Genomic DNA, 17681 nt, shown 5'->3' on the forward strand with positions numbered 1-17681 from the left:
CCGATGTGCCTTTGCTAGGTCTCAATATATGTGCTCCAGTAGTTTTTGAGAAATTAACGTTCAAACCAAGATATATATCTGTAACAGCGCTCTGGGCAGCGATCCGGTCCGCTTACTTTTCGCTTATCGGAACTTTGCGCGCAGAAAGCTGATTGGCTCTCCGGTGTCTGTCAACATTCTAAACAGTCCGGAGCGGACGCCATCTTGTCTCTCGGTAGGATCGAGAGAGAAGAAGAGGTGGAAAACGAAGGGGGAATTTAATGAAAGGGGGCAAGGTATCCCCCTCTTGACCCCCTAGGAATGTTGTTGGGGTTATTAAAGGGTCCCGTGGGGAAAAAAAAAAAATGATTTTTCACGGTAGAAGCGCGGCCGCGAACTGGTAGCGAAACGGGAATTCGCCATTTTGTGCTTCGTAAATTAAATTACTAGTTATAAGTGGGTGCGGGAGACGTATCCTAATCCCCTATGTTTCCTGAGGGTGGCTGAGGAGGCTGATATATGTTGATACATCTCTTCCAGCGGCTGTGCGTGAGCTTTTTTTTTTTTTTTGCTGCGTGACAGTCCGGAGCGGCCGCCATCTTGTCTCTCGGTAGGATCGAGAGAGAAGAAAAGGTGAAAAACTAAGGGGGAATTTAATGAAAGGGGGCAAGGTATCCCCCTCTTGACCCCCTAGGAATGTTGTTGGGGTTATTAAAGGGTCCCGTGGGGAAAAAAAAAAAAAAATGATTTTTCACGGTAGAAGCGCTTCACGGGCCGCGAACTGGGCCGCAAACTGGTAGCGAAACGGGAATTCGCCATTTTGTGCTTCGTTAATTAAAGTACTAGGTATAAGGGGGTGCGGGAGACATATCCTAATCCCCTATGTTTCCTGAGGGTGGCTGAGGAGGCTGATATATGTTGATACATCTCTTCCAGCGGCTGCGCCATCTTGCCTTTTTTCGAATGCCACAATTTTGTCGTGCACGGCAGCCATTTTAGATGCCAGGCTGGTTCCAGGCTATCACCTAACCCTGCGGATGTAGTTTATGGCCCCAGCTGTAGAGAATTCAGACATGCCAATCCTCCTGATTCAGGCGTGTGAGTACTGATTTCAGTGCTAGTCTCCCGCCTCCCGATTTCTGCAAGCAAAAACCCGGGGGCATATTACGAACAACTAGCGATAATTTTTGTCTCTAACTTGTTTAGAGACAAAAATTATCGCCGCACATCGGCGATTTTTATCGCAGATAAACCTTGCTATTATCGCAGAAAAGTCCGCGATATTCATGTATTATCGACCTAATGCTCTTAGCCATGTTATCCACCTCCCATTGGATAACATGGCTAAGAACTGCTCAGGGCAGGTGTTAGATTTTGGAGATATTCGCGCTTAGCGCGAATATCTCCAAAAGTTGGTAATAGAAGGTAGCGATGTTAGGGACTGTTTCCAGTCGCTAACATCTTGGCACGCCACTTTGCATGTCATTAGTGATAAGTATCACTGACATGCAAAGCGGGGCCCAAGATGGTCGCTATCTCCTTTTAGCTGTCACTAACTGGTGTTAGCGACAGCTTGATAATAGGGAAATAATTTTATCTCCGCTTTCATGGTTTTTAAAGCCAAAAAAGCGGAGATAAACCCCCTTGATAATATGCCCCACGATTCCTTGGGGGTTTCAGCTGACAGGGCTTGGTATTGTGTTACATGGTAATTTTTCCAGGAAACGTCAGAGGGTCGATGCAGGGGTTCTAGAAGAGGTGATAAACCATTTAAGCCTCATGAACAAGCGCATGGTCTTTTAAAGATTTGTGAAGTACTCGGGGCGGCGGTGTGTGTGTGCCCTTTTTCAGGAGCGGGCGGGGGGGCACTGCCAGCAACTTGCCAGGTCAGGTAGTGTTCAACACGTGCATCACCCTTTCTCTGCCTGCTATTGCGCTCCATGCTTCGGAAAGGTAAGAAAAAGAACGTGCATTTGAGTTTGAAATGTCCGATCCTGCAGCAGCACACTTCCAAAGCCCACACATGACAATAACCCGATTTAAGGCCCCATTCACCCGTTTTTAAAAAAATAGATAACACTCCAACAAAGTAAGGTTATAAAACTTTATTAACTACTAACTTTAACAAACGGAACAAAAACTAAAAACATTTAAACATTTCTGAACACAAAAAGCAACAATGGTTAGAAGCTGTCTTTTGTGCGAATAGTCCCAAGGCAGCACAACGTGCAGAGTTCTGGACGGCACCCAGGTGATGTCGCCTGGGTGCCGCACTGGTTTAGGGATCCTACAATGCTGCTCCGAAAATTGGCGTGGGGCGTCCCGGGTGGGGCGGGGGGAGGCCTCGTCAGTAGCGGTCTGTTGTGCGAATAGTCCCAAGGCAGCACAACGTGCAGAGTTCTGGACGGCACCCAGGTGATGTCGCCTGGGTGCCGCACTGGTTTAGGGATCCTACAATGCAGCACAGAAAAACAGCGTGGGGCGTCCCGGGTGGTGCGGGGGGAGGCCTCGTCAGTAGCGGTCTGTGTCCAGTGTCACATGGCTGACACAACATGTACGACAGGCACCCAGGTGATGTCCAGTAAACTGCCGCACTGGTTTTGGTATCCTACAATGCTGCTCCGAAAATTGGCGTGCGGCGGCCCGGGGGGGGGGGCGTGGGGGAGCCGGCGTGAACGGGCCTCCCCAGGTGGCGGCCATCTAGCTGAGTTGCGCTCGCTCTTGCGGCCACAGCGTCTCGCTCACCATGTTGTTGAGTTGCTCCCACTCTTGCAGTGCAGCGATAGGCGGCTGCCACATGGCTCTTAAAATGGCGGACAGCTCCTCGGTTTTAGGCCTGGTCCACTGAAATGGTCCTGGGACACTTTGGAACTCGGACGCTTGCCTGCTAGGGCTTGGGTTCCATTCTCGAAAAGCGTCCCCTCAGCCGTGAAGATTGTATAAAAGTCTTGGGGGCCCCCGACTCCCGCAGGCTTCCGGTGGGGAGCGGCTGCCATGATTGCTCGCGGAATGACCACGACGGAGCCACGAGATGGTGGTGCTCTCATGCTGACGCCAGCTTCAGTCTGAATGATCCAGAAACAAGGTGGGGCTTTCATCGTTTGGGAAAAAAAAATGTTCTAAACCAATGAAAAGTGTTATTTTTAGGTCATATGACCAAGCCTTCCATCTTTAGGAAACCAAAAGTAAAATGAACCAATGAAAAGTTTTATAAACAAGTCACATGACCTGTTATGCGACATAGGGCTACAAAAAGCGTAGAAAATCCGTTGGCACGTGAGGCGGCGTCAGTAGCGGACCGATGTGCGAATAGGCCGAAGGCAGCACAACGCGCCGAGATCTGGATGGCACCGAGGTGGTGTCCAGCAAATTGCCGCACTGGTGTGGCCATCCTACAATGCTGCGCCGAAAGACGGCGTGTCCAGCTGAGTTGCGGTCACTCTTGCGGTACAGTGACTCGAACGCGCCGAGATCCGGATGGCGCCGAGGTGGTGTCCAGCAAATTGCCGTACTGGTGTGGCCATCCTACAATGCTGCGCCGAAAGACGGCGTGTTCAGCTGAGTTCCGGTCACTCTTCCGGCACAGTGACTCGAACGCGCTGAGATCCGGATGGCACCGAGGTGGTGTCCAGCAAGTGGCTGCACTGGTGTGGCCATCCTACAATGCTGCGCCGAAAGTCGGCATGGGGTGCCCCGTTGGCTTATGAGGTGATGTCAGTAGTGGACTGATGTGTGAATAGGTCGGAACCAGCACAAGGCGCCAAGATCCGAATGGCAAGTCCTGGATGTTGAGTGCCTCAGTTGAGATTTCTGAGCAGTGCTTGTAGGACTGTCTGAAGCTTATTTGCACCTGTTGCAGCTTCACTAGGTCCGGCGGAACTTTTTGCCTTTTCCTTTCTGCTTCTTTTCCTACAATGCGTTTCATCTGAAGACACGACCAGGTCCCTGAATGTGTGCAGGGGGACGCTATTGATTGAATGAACGCGCCGAGATCTGGATGGCACCGAGGTGGTGTCCAGAAAATTGCCGCACTGGTGTGGCCATCCTACAATGCTGCGCCGAAAGTCGGCGTGGGGTGCCCCGTTGGTTTATGAGGTGATGTCAGTAGTGGACCGATGTGTGAATAGGTCGGAACCAGCACAAGGCGCCCTGCACTGTTGAGCCTTTTTCAATGTCTCTTTTTTGTTGTTTCCCCTCCATCAAAAACAAAACAAAAATACAAGGCGCCAAGATCCGAATGGGAAGTCCTGGATGTTGAGTGCCTCAGTTGAGAGTTCTGAGCAGTGCTTGTAAGACTGTCTGAAGCTTATTTGCACCTGCTGCAGCTTCACTAGGTCCGGCGGAACTTTTTTCCTTTTCCTTTCTGCTTCTTTTCCTACAATGCGTTTCATCTGAAGACACGACCAGGTCCCTGAATGTGTGCAGGGGGACGCTATTGATTGAATGAAAATGGCGGCTTGACACAAAGCTGACTCAAGCGTTACTGTTGGTGCTATACAGACAAAAATTGGTTTTCAGTTTGTACATTCTTCAGGTTTTTTTTTCTCCATCCAAGTCTGATTGAGAGTTTGTAGAAAAATGGCTTCAGATTTTCCACATACTACTCTTCAACATTCTTCCTAAATGTAACAATGTGAAACTCACTAGGAGAACGGCTGTTTCTGTTTCCTTTCAAAATGCTGCCACCAATATTTTCTGAATGGAAGACACCATCTTGTAGCATAAAGGGCCGAAAGGGGTTCTGGTCTGGCCGATGGTTGGTGGAGACATTTTGACTATATCTTGGACCTGCCCGGCCTCGCCCAAAATGGCGCCGGTATAAATGGGACTCGTAACTCTTTGCCCGCAAATGTATATCTAGAAAATGTTATTGTAAGTGGCCCTGTCGTATTTTAATTACAAAATGTACGTTCACCGATTCCGCAACTGTTAGACACCTTTGTTCTGGTCACCTAATGGCCCGCTCGTTACGTTCTTCTACAGTGTAAATGTCTCCTCATCATATACGATTTCAGTTTGCTCCGTGGCCGGCCCACGTGGTTATAGGCCCGTATTTGTATACTGACATTTTCACAATAAAGGTTTTTAAAACAAAACACGGTAGTAGTATTTTCATTTGTAAAGTTTTTACTTTTAGTGACTGTTTTCGAATCAGTAAAAGGCAAGTGAAATAAAGCAGTCCAATTACATGACGGATAAAAGGTATAATATGTAGGAACGCAGTAAAGATAAATGGTGAAGGGCAGTTGTGTTTTTCATGTCTGCAACATAAAGTGATCGATAAGAATCTGATAATCAGGCGTATCGGCGACTAAGACAGCAGGCCGAATCTCTTTTACTCAACGGCTCCGTCATGGAAGGAAGAAACGCCCTCTTTCTCGAAAAAGGAATATATTTTACTTGCAAGACAGTTGTAAATTTTCCGGGAAAGTACATTAGCCTGGAATATTATAACATATGTTTGAAAAAAAAATATTGTTCGAAAATAATAAAAAGCGTAATTTTTAGGTCATATGACCAAGCTTTTCATCATTAACTTAACAAAAGTAAAATGAACCAATGAAAAGTTTTATTAACAAGTCACATGACCTGTTATGCTTACGTTACGCGCTGCGCGCCGCGCCTCGGATCACTTCCGGGTGCGCTAACGCGGCGTGTCATAAAACGCATTACGCGACAACGTAGGTCAAGAATATAGTCTAAATGTCTCCACCAACCAGCGTTCAGAACACAACCCCTTTCAGCAGTCCAAAAAGTTCTGTTAAATGACAACAGAGGGGACAGGCAACAAGAACCATCAGTCAAAGAGGGGAGGGCAAGTTCTTCTCTTCCGGGTCATGTTGGGGCGCTACCTGAACTGATCGAATTGGTAGTCTACAGTGTTTCTGGATGTTTCAGACTAAAGCTGGCGTCAGCATGAGACCACTACCATCTCGTAGCTCCGTCGTGGCCATTCCACGAGCAATCATGGCAGCCGCTCCCCACCAGAAGCCTGCGGGAGTCGGAGGCCCCCAAGACTTTTGTAGAATCTTCACGGCTGAGGGGACGCTTTTCGAGAATGGGACCCAAGCCCTAGCAGACAAGCGTCCGAGTTCCAAGGTGTCCCAGGGCCATTTTAGTGGACCAGGCCCAAAACCGAAGAGCCGGCCGCCATTTTGAGAGTCCTGTGGCAGCCGCCTATCGCTGCACCGCAAGAGCGGGCGCATCTCAACTACATGGTGAGCGAGACGCTGTAGTCGCAAGAGCGGGCGGAAAACAGCTGAATGGCGGAAGAGGCACAGTGTAGCAAAAGCGGGCGGAATAGCAACTAAAACGATAAAGGGGCGCACCACTACAGCTTGTCTTCAGGTCAAACGGATTGTGGGACAAGGTCCAGAATTGAAGAGTCATCAAAAGGCAAAAAGTTCCGCCGGACCCCGGGAGCCGGCCGCCTATGTCGGGGGCGATCTCAGGCTACACCAGTGCTATAAGACTTGGGGAGGGTGTCGGAGCCAAGCGTCTTCTCCGAGTCCATGGCCATCACACCGCCCCTCAGGGGCCTCCGTCAAGCTGTTTAGGAAGGTAACATATCACATTGTTTTCTAATGCAGTCAGGTCCACAAACGACACTCACTTACTTTGAGAATAGTGAAGCTGCAGTAGGTGGAAATAAGCTTCAGACAGTGTTACAAGCACTGCTCAGAACTCTTAACTATGGCACCCAACATCCAGAACTTATGCTATTTGAGAATGGTAGTGACATCGAAGCATCTCAGGGACCAAAACCATTAACGTACTTTCACGTATGAAAATCTTACTTGGGGAGGGGGCAGGAGCGAAGCGCCCCCTCCCAGTCAGCGCCACCACACCGTATGTTGAAAATCTGAAGCCATCGTTCTACAAAGTCAACCAAACTTGGATTGAAAAATCTAGAAAAATGTACAAACTGAAAACCAGTTTTGGTCTGCATAGCATCAGTAACAACGTTTGAGTTAGCTTTGTGTCAAGCCGCCATTTTGATTCAACAAAGCACAGGCATTGAAAAAGGCTGAAATTCAGAACTCTAAACTATGGCACCCAACATCCAGGAGCTTGCTATCCGGATCTTGGAGCCTTGTGCTGTTTTCGATCTATTCACACATCGGTCCACTACTGACATCATCTTATAGACCAACGTTATGTAAATAGTTTTTTAATAAAATGTTTTACCCTGTTTCTTTGCTGGTGTGTTGTCTATATTTTTAATATTTGCATAGGGTTTGTCGTTATTTTGTGCGGGATGGGTGATGGAGCCGAGCTGTCTTGCAGCCCTCATGGTGTGGAGCTCAGTTCATCTCACTATTTTCGTATTTCTCAAGAAGGGTTGTTCCTAATATTTCTATTTTAGCGAGGTCAAAAAGAGATCCAATTAGTGGCCTACTGATTTTGTTCCATTACTTTTATTTTTTTACACGATTTTTCACTATCTGCAAAGACTAAACAGTATTGCGACTTTGTGCTTGTTTGTAAATAGAGAATGATCCAAAGAGAACCAATTCTAAAACAGTAAATGCTTGGACAACAATCAATCAAATGGAGAGACAAGGAGGCACGACGGATTACAACGGGGGTAAAGGCCTGCGTTAACTACCCTTCAGTATCTGCAAAGAGAGAGTACTACTAAGGCAAAAGAGAGGGGGGGGGGGGCAGCGTTCAAAGCACATCAGCGTGCATAAATACGAAAATGTTTTTATCTATCACGTACTTGACATTTTAAAGCTTTTCATATTTGCTATTAAAAAACCAATGAAATTCACAGAAAAAACCATAGGTTATAGTGGATATATAGTTAGGAATTTGCATTTACAAAACCTTGAAAATTCAATGAAAAAACCATAGGTTATAGGCCATATATAGTTAGGAATTAGCATTTACAAAACCTTATTTTACTCGCATAAAACCATTGAAATTCCATATATAGTTAGCTAACTATAAGCGCTAACTATATATCGCGCACCCGCAATCCACTGCTGATGATGTCACATATTACATCATTCATGACATGGTCAGTGACATCACTGATGACATCACTGATGACATCTCAAATGACATCACTGATGACAACTCAAATGATATCAATGATGACATCTCAAATGACATCACTGATGACATCACTCATGTGATAATACAATGAACCTCTTCAGACTCTAATATAACCTTACATACACTCAGTATAAACAGACACTCACAGACTCTCATCCATGGAGTTACTCACACACCTAGTCAGTCATGCAAAGAATCAATCACACCTCCATTTCCTCAACTATACAGTTATACACATCTTACTTATTCAAACATATAATAACACATATTTACTCTCTTATATAATCCCTGATACAAGCTCACAGTGATCGATACAGCCACTCACACATTCACTGGCTCTTATGTTCAGTTATTTATATATCTCAACTCTCACATGTATTGTGTTTTACATACGTACTTACTTGCACATGTAGCAATGAGAAATCCATTCACTCACCAACACACCCATGCACAGTCAACCGCCCATATAGCTGTTTCCACATGCACTCTTGAACTCATACTCCTAGTGAATCAACTGCTTACACATCTATGCACAGAGTCACGCACCTCCCAGCCACCCACACACACACTCAGCCTCCCATTCAAATACTTGGGCAACCAATCAATAACCCATATGGCCACTCTTATAGCTACTGATCAACACATGCAGCAGCTTACACAACAACAAACATACTGATGCACGAATTAAGACAGTTTAGTCACTAACCCATGTACTCAGTGAGACACATTTAATCACTCACTCATACAGTCAGTCATGCACCTACTAAATTCTTCATCCAGACACTTATACATCCACTCATTCTTCAATATGTGAAACATATTTAAACTTTACAGACACATACAATCACTGGATGTTGTGATCAGTGATGTCATTTGAGATGTCATCAGTGATGTCATCAGTGATGTCACTGACCATGTCATGAATGATGTAATATGTGACATCATCAGCAGTGGATTGCGGGTGCGCGATATATAGTTAGCGCTTATAGTTAGCTAACTATATATGGAATTTCAATGGTTTTATGCGAGTAAAATAAGGTTTTGTAAATGCTAATTCCTAACTATATATGGCCTATAACCTATGGTTTTTTCATTGAATTTTCAAGGTTTTGTAAATGCAAATTCCTAACTATATATCCACTATAACCTATGGTTTTTTCTGTGAATATATATATATATACGCGCAAGCAAGAGAAATATGAGCGCGACGCCAACCATTATCAAACGGGACGCGTATTAACATATGCCAAAAAATATGACGCCCCCCGTAAGTCTCTCCAGAAAGTGACCACGACTACCACTGCAGGCGCAACGCCAGAAATAGAACCTGCCACTTCAGAATCTGATCTCACTAAGAATGAATCTGGGAACGAACAAGGAAGACAGAGTGACTCGGAAACACAAGATGCATTGTTTGCCACACAAGGGGCCCGACCCAAGAAGACTCCTTTTCAGGAGGAGTACGAAGCCATCAAAAAGTCCTGGCTACGGGGCGGCAAACACAAACCGCCAGATGTAGATGTCACATCGACAGCAACCAGAGGAGGAGGACGAGGAGGGCAGGCGGCGGGAAGAGGAGGCAGAGGAAATGCGAGAACCTCCCGTTGGTCCAACCGCCAGGCGAACAAAAAACAATAAGTACAAACTACCGAGCTACCAGTGACCAGGCCAGTCTGACAGTAGTCAACCTAACATCTAAGAAATTGACTGATGCAGAAATTGAAGTTCTGAGCCTTGGTCTCACATTCTGTCCAACCAATGACCTTGAATACACACAGACAAGAATTGATTTGTTCCGTTTTACTAGGAAGTTGAAGCTCCACAAACACTTTAAACTACGTCCCTACCTTAAAAGCAGCAACAAAAAAGGCACTAAAGCGAATGAGACAGATTCTCTCAGTAGCAGAGATCTACCAGCTATTGAGATACTTGAAGATCTGCGATTAGAACAAGAATATGAACAAGAACATGACATTGAAAATCTGACTATCGCACAACGAGCTATCCTCCAAGAGGTTGAGCAAGAAAGAGAGGAAAGCATGTTCAAACCCGTATCAACTTTTGTGCCGCAATCGCCATGGGACGCAGTGGACGTCTTCACAGAGGCCATGAAGAGACCTTGTAACATATAGAAAAGCGGAACATCGAACCTCAGTGAGGAATATCACTGAATGTCAACGCCAAGCACTGAGGGGTCTGATCAACGATAAATCTTTGGTGATCAAGCCCTCTGATAAGGGGGGAAACGTGGTCTTGATGAGTAGAGATCAATACAAAGCAGAAGCATTGAGACAACTTGCAGATAGAAACTTCTATATGGAATGCACAAATGCAGTGTACCAAACTAGTATCACCAAATATGAGACACTAATACAAAAGTGGTACAACCTCAATATGCTTGGCAAAGATGAAAATCTCTTCTTGAGAAACCACACCCCCATGATACCCACCTTCTACCATCTCCCCAAACTACATAAGAACATGGAGCATCCCCCTGGCCGTCCAATTATCTCTTCCATCGGCAGCTTAACTGAGAAAATGTCACGCTTTGTTGATAACATTTTGTTCCCTCTGGTGATAAAGTTAAAATCTTACATAAGGGACACCAAAGACTTTTTGACTAAAATCCAGGAGTTAACATGGGATCCTGGGTATCTGCTCATGGTTTTAGACATTACCATTCTATACACTTGTATAGATCATAAGCAGGGTCTTGAAGCTGTTAAGCATGCTTTGGAACTACGCCAAATGAAGTTCGCTAGACACAACGAAATGATCATAGAGTTCATTGAATTCTGTCTGACACACAATATATTCCTCTTCGAGGATCAGCTATACATTCAAACATCACACAGTGGGTTCAGACACAGGGCATGTGGTATGCTGGTATCGTTATATCGACGATTTGTTTATAGTCTGGAACGGAGGGATGAATACAGCAGAAGAGTTTATCAGAGTTCTCAACATCAATGACCTCAACCTACACTTTTCTGGTTCAGTTAGTTCGGTGGCAGCGGAGTACCTGGATCTGAGAGTGTACGTTTAGGGGAACCATCTTCATACAACCCTGTATAGAAAAGAAACTGCTGGCAATTCGACACTCTTTGCCAGCAGTAGTCATCCTACCCAGCTGAAAAACAGCATCCCCTACGGAGAATTATTAAGACTCCGTAGGAATTGCTCCAAGGACTTTGATTTCGAGGCGGCTGCCTCAGAATGTCTAGCGAGATTTTCCATAAGGGGTTATGGGAATACTTTATTGAAAAACACACTCAAGAAGGTGAGGAAGGTACAAAGAACAACACTTTTGGCCACAGACGATCTTACTGTGGGAAGAAACAAAAAAGCCAACAAAAAGAATGGGAAATTCAGACTTATCACCCCCTACTCATCGGGTGCTAAGGATCTGATAACTATGCTAAATAAGAACTGGCATATACTGAAGACTGACAGTGTACTTAAGGATGATTTACCCACTCATCCTTTAATTACGTTCAGCAGAGCTAGATCACTAGGTGACATGCTGGTCTCCAGTCATTTGGAGAAACCAACCCCCAAAACCAACTCTTTGAAGCAACTAGCGGGGGTTTTTCCTTGTGGGCACTGCAAGGCCTGTACTGGTAGCAGAAGAGTGCTATCATACATTATACCTGATACTGGTAACCAAGTGCCCATCAAGCAGTTCATAACATGCAGCTTCCAGTTTGCAGTTTATTGTTTGATCTGCCCGTGTGGCTTACGCTACATTGGCAGCACCATCAAGAAACTCAAACTGAGGACCCTGGAACATCAGCGGGCAATCGAGAAAGTAGACATCGCATACCCGGTTGCCCGGCATTTTGCCGAAGAACATGGCAAAGACCGCACTAAACTCCGATTCTTTGGATTGGACATTGTTCCACACAATGTAAGAGGAGGTGATCGGCTAAAGAGACTCCGTAGACTGGAAACGAGGTATATTGTAGACCTCTCTACAAAATACCCAGGAGGACTCAATAGTGGAGAGGAATTGTCATGTCATCTGGGTAAATGAAACTACAACTATTATACACTCCCTTAGGAGATCCTGCTTGTAACACTGTCTCTCAAGTAACAAGAATTGCACATATTGTATATATTGTATATATTCCATCTCTGATATACTGAATCTTTTTTCAATCTTTTTCCATTTGATTCGGGACAAACTAAGGACATTCACCTACGCACAACATTCCCTCTTTTCTTCCCACCCCTTCGATTTCTCCCCTTGTACTATATTTATCACTCATATGGTGCGTGTGGGGTGACATGTAAATGCATATGTATATATATGTACAGATAGAACCTGTTATCAAGGGATAAGGAGCTATTTTTTCAAACATGGTTTCATATAATTGAAGTTAATTTTGACAAGCCAGATGAACTTTGATATCCCTCTGATACCTTGGATAGTCTGTATAATTTGATAATGTATGGTACATGTCAGGACATACCCTTTTGGATGAATTTCCTTTTGATGAAATGTTTTTGGATGAATCAATTTTTGATTAATTTTTGATGAATTGCTGTGTTATTCTTACTCTGTTTCTTTGCCTGTATTGGTTTGTGAAAATTGCATTGACCACTTATACATAGGATACTAGCCGATCCACGGCTTTATTGCAACGTTATAACTCACGGATTGAATATGAATTATATCCCTGTAATGGACTGACCACCTTTCCAAAATGGCGTCCATAGTGGTATGCAGGGGTGAAGTCCTATGTTTATGTTAATGCTTGTCAACAACTATACTTAACTGGCTGTTTGTAAGTCACACGAGTGACACACTGACGAAGGCTTACGCCGAAACGTGTCTGTGCTTTTTGTTTCCCGATTAAAATTCACCGTGATACCTCTTGGTCTACGAGTGCTGCCTCTTTCTTGAAAGCTAAGAAGAGTTTTGAGCGCTTATATATATATATATATATATATATATATATATATATATCCCAGCGTAGTTTTGGCAGAAAACCAAGCCCCAAACACGGCGGGCAACACGGCAGGGAATGCCACTCCCACAAGATTCCAACACAATCCAGTTTAAGAAAGTAAATAACTTCACTGGTGCCGTGGCCTCGTTTCATAAACGGTCTTTATTTTTAGGCTTTCGGGCAAACCCGAAAAAACAATTGCTGGCATTCTGGGAATTGTAGTGTCCTTATGTGTAGTACACAAAATCCACAAATCACTTGCACTGTCCTTCCGGTATGGATTTGCGCTAGGCCTAGCGCAAATCCATACCGGAAGGACAGTCTCATGATGAAGATTAAGGTGAGCGCTGTCCTTGAATTCTCACACCGAAGCGGCCCGTGAAAATAATGGGAGTAAGGGCCTGGGAACCGGCAATGAAATGAAGGAGAACTGTTTTATGACTGCCATGAGTATAATGTGGCATATGGGAAAATGAAACATATAAAAGCACTGTGCAAGTGATTTGTGGATTTTGTGTACTACACATAAGGACACTACAAATCCCAGAATGCCAGCAATTGTATTTAGGGCGTGTCGACCAGAGCAACATGATTTTGGCACCACTTGAAAAAGACGGATGTTGAAACGCGTTGTGGTGCGAAATGCTGTCTGCCAAATAAAGAACACTGTGGCTAAGATCCCAGAAATGCAGCTTCGTCTCCCTTTGTAAAACATTTACCTGGGGTTTGTGGTCTTTAACCCCCAGCTGCATTCGCTGCATTCGCTGCAAGAGCGCGCGGCTTTTTGACCACCTTTGCTTTGAACCTACAATTAAAGCGGCAGCGCCCGGTGGATGAGGATACCTGCAACAAAGATATGGCGAGGAGATCATTATTTCCTGCGTGTGTACTACACACAAGAAGAAGCTGGGTACGAGTTCCTGACTTCATCAACGCCTAGCGCAAATCCATACCGGAAGGACAGTCTCATGATGAAGATTAAGGTGAGAGCTGTCCTTGAATTCTCACACCGAAGCGGCCCGTGAAAATAATGGGAGTAAGGGCCTGGGAACCGGCAATGAAATGAAGGAGAACTGTTTTATGACTGCCATGAGTATAATGTGGCATACGGGAAAATGAAACATATAAAACCACTGTGCAAGTGATTTGTGGATTTTGTGTACTACACATAAGGACACTACAATTCCCAGAATGCCAGCAATTGTATTTAGGGCGTGTCGACCAGAGCAACATGATTTTGGCACCACTTGAAAAAGACGGATGTTGAAACGCGTTGTGGTGCGAAATGCTGTCTGCCAAATAAAGAACACTGTGGCTAAGATCCCAGAAATGCACCTTCGTCTCCCTTTGTAAAACATTTACCTGGGGTTTGTGGTCTTTAACCCCCAGCTGCATTCGCTGCAAGAGCGCGCCGCTTTTTGACCACCTTTGCTTTGAACATATATATATATATATAAAAAATTTAGCAATATAAATATTTTAGGATTTTGGTGAGTCAGTAGGAACTTTGTATTTAGCAATGGTCTCCACTTTGGAGTACTGAATACTGTTGTAGAAGTTCGTTGGAGTCAACTTAAAGATGAGGGGCAAGCCACTACTCCCAGCTGGAGGAACGCAGAAAACACAATAGATGACACAAAAATCCAAAAATGTTAAGTGACTAAAGACTTTGCGTCAATCTGCATAAGGGAGCCTTGTAATGTCTACAGCTGTTGCAGTACTGGAAGGACAGGGATGAAAGAGAAGTATGTCCTGAATTTGTTACCAGCAAACTTCATTACACTGAACAATAGTAGACACACTCAGACAAATAAAGAGACATACACATCCACAGATGCTAGGTTAGAATGCTACCCAAGGCAATTTCCAGTGGTTTAGACTGTTTAAAAGCATTCTTCCCATCACCTTCTGCAGGTGTGACATCTGCTTAGGGTTCAAAATTATTTATGCAACTTGCCCTCCCAAAGATTTAATATATCAGAGTCACTTTCACAACTAAACTTCCTGGGCCTCCCAAAGCAGGAAACCGATAAGGTCAATTTGACAAGGAAAAGTAGTGCTTGGTGTAATGAAGATTACCAGTAATCTTCCTCGGGAAACTAAAGACACAAAGATAAAGTGCACTAGTAAACAAAACACACAAACATGCTGCAAAACCAAATGTAGTTTCTAACATGAGCATCAAAAAAGCATTTCAAAACTGAGAACAGCAAAACCAACAGTGGATGCAAAAATATGCCCAAAGACATGCCTAGCCAAGGCATAAGGGCAACAAAGTTTCTAGGGTGTGTCAAGGGACACCTCTGGACCGATTAGACAAAGAAATGTCCCTACTTTGGGCCATACAATGTACCAGCCTGCTGCCTTGATGATCCGGAAACACAGCCAGCAAAGAAACCCAACCCACCCCACTAAAAGTGACAGTAGAAGGCTTTTCTCTTTGTTTCAGGGCTCCAATTAAACAAGACGGGCGTGAAAGCCATCCAACCTCTTGCATCTAGTAGAGCATATTTTTAGTAAGGAGACTAATGTGAAGCTAGTGTTGATTTGCTTCCTTCGGCAAAGGAATCGCCCTTTCTGCTTTGTAAAGCTGATATTGCTACAGCTGGTATTGACTTCGTAGATAAAAGCTTGGAAGATAATTTAGAAGAGGCTATTCTGCAAGATAATTATGCTATGGAATGGAACAGTAAAGACAAATCCTGATAATGAGGCAGCCTCTTTACCTTCTTCTGTAGCTACGGCTAAAGATAGTCTGTTTCAAGAAGTCTGTGCTGTTTCTGCCTTCAGCCATCACATAGAAAATAAAGGAAAGCAATTCCAAAGGAACTCGTCTTTTAAAGGCCACATCAACTGTTGGTCTGTGCCCCTATTTGTAGGAGAGCAGTGGGGAAGGAGCAGACAGTCTAAAAGCTATTATCACATGCAGGAACTGCAAATCAAGCAGGAAAGCCTTCCATACATAGATCAAGTGAATATTGCAGCTACAAAACTGGAAAACCAGGAATCAATGATCCGAACCGCATACATGTTTGACAGTAGCCAAGGAACCACATTCTACCACTCCACAGGAAAATATAATAAAGTGCTATAAATTGCACGGACAATTGAAATATCTTCAACCACAAGAGTGCTGTTGCTGAAGAAATTCCAAGGTGTAGAGGCATACTGTCTCATCAAACCTCAGGTAGAACAGACAACCAGTAGCACATTTTCAGACATCACCCTGAAAGCAATTAACTCTCTAATATTAGTCGCTGTATGCTCTTTGTTATAAGTGGGTGAGTATTCGAAGTATAAATAAATGGGGCTGTTTCGCAGGAGGAACCTCTTCAGGGGAACATGATCCCCAATTTTATGTTGTCCAAGTCTTCAACTTTGGGCCCAGTCTGTCCAAACAGCGAATGTCACTACTACCACTTCAATGATTATCAAGGGACACATCCTTCATAGAGGAACACAAGAAGAGCTGTCCCACCAAACCAACAGGATGACCATTTGTCACAAATTACACACCATATGTAGGTGCTGCAATTGCAGCACTTTCCACTTATCGATACTGGCCTTGCCAACAGCGCTGTATGGACAGTGTCGACTGCTGGTCTCCACAAGATGGTGCATTCTTCAGGTTCAGATCAATACATGGGCGGGAAAGTGAAGAAGGAAAATTCTGGATACCAGCACCATGAGCGACTGCTACTGGCTTCCATGCTTGGCAGCAGTACATATGACACAAGTGAAACCCCACGGAAGGGAATAAAACCCATACCTATGATAGGGACACACTGTTAGTACGAAAATTGTAAGGTCCTGGAGGTGGGGACAAAAGTTAACACATGAAACATTTTATAAAGGAATTGCAGATGCTTCTGATAGGGGTGTATTTGTCTATTGTGGCATGTTTGGGGAAACCTTATTGCTGTGGCAGTAAAAATTGGTAAAATGTTAACCCAAAAATGTTCCAAAGCAGGAGACGCAAGCTCTGTAAGACTCAACTGCCAAAATATTTATCTTAACAAATGTTTAGTTAGAACCAACAGCCCTGCACATGCATAGGGAAATGAGATTATTTTCAAGAACAATTTAAGAGGTATTAAGCCATTCACTTCCGAACCCAAATGTGAGCTAGAAATATAGAAACAGTTTGCTGGGGACTGCTGATAAGGAACAGATGAGTAAAGTCAGGTGTTTAGGCATGCACAATCACAGGCCCCAGTACTTCAAATTAAAGTGACATCATCCTTGTGAAAAAAATATATCTGACAAAATCTGTGTTTCGACAAAGCAGGTTTGAAACCACATTAGGAAGACGGGCCAAACAAAACCAATGTAAATGTACAAAAATGACATACATCACATAAATCCCTGATAGTCAACGTGTTTTTATCTTCGTCTTGCCTGATAGTGCATTTACCATCTATCCAAAGAACAATTGTTTTCTTGATTCATATGCAGTGTTCAACCACAATTTACAGAACATTAATTGTTTTTTGTCTTTGAGCAAGTTCCTTTTAATATATGTGACAGAAGACATAAAAAAATGAAATACCTGATGAAATAATTCCATGTCTATTTCAGCTTCTGCCTTCCAGGAGTCTTCATCTGAATCAAGAGGGAAAGGTTATGTCAGCATTTCACATAGTCCCAAAATATTTTGCTAAATTGGTACATACAGCTCATTAATTTTGA

At 44.1% G+C, this 17681-nt stretch overlaps 1 protein-coding gene across 4 annotated transcripts in view; it reads right to left on the reverse strand.

Moving 5' to 3' along the window:
• The window catches only part of NFAT5 (nuclear factor of activated T cells 5), a 956760-nt gene that overhangs the window by 345587 nt on the left and 593492 nt on the right, over positions 1–17681 (reverse strand). For all 4 annotated transcript variants that reach the window (XM_086945726.1, XM_086945727.1, XM_086945728.1 and 1 more), the window contains one exon: positions 17542–17594. In XM_086945726.1, coding sequence (XP_086801852.1) covers positions 17542–17594 — 53 coding nt within the window. The remainder of the gene's footprint in view (positions 1–17541; positions 17595–17681) is intronic.

The sequence above is a fragment of the Lissotriton vulgaris genome, chromosome 12 (genome assembly GCF_964263255.1).
Source record: "Lissotriton vulgaris chromosome 12, aLisVul1.2, whole genome shotgun sequence".
In the NCBI taxonomy this organism is placed as follows: Eukaryota; Metazoa; Chordata; class Amphibia; order Caudata; family Salamandridae; genus Lissotriton; species Lissotriton vulgaris.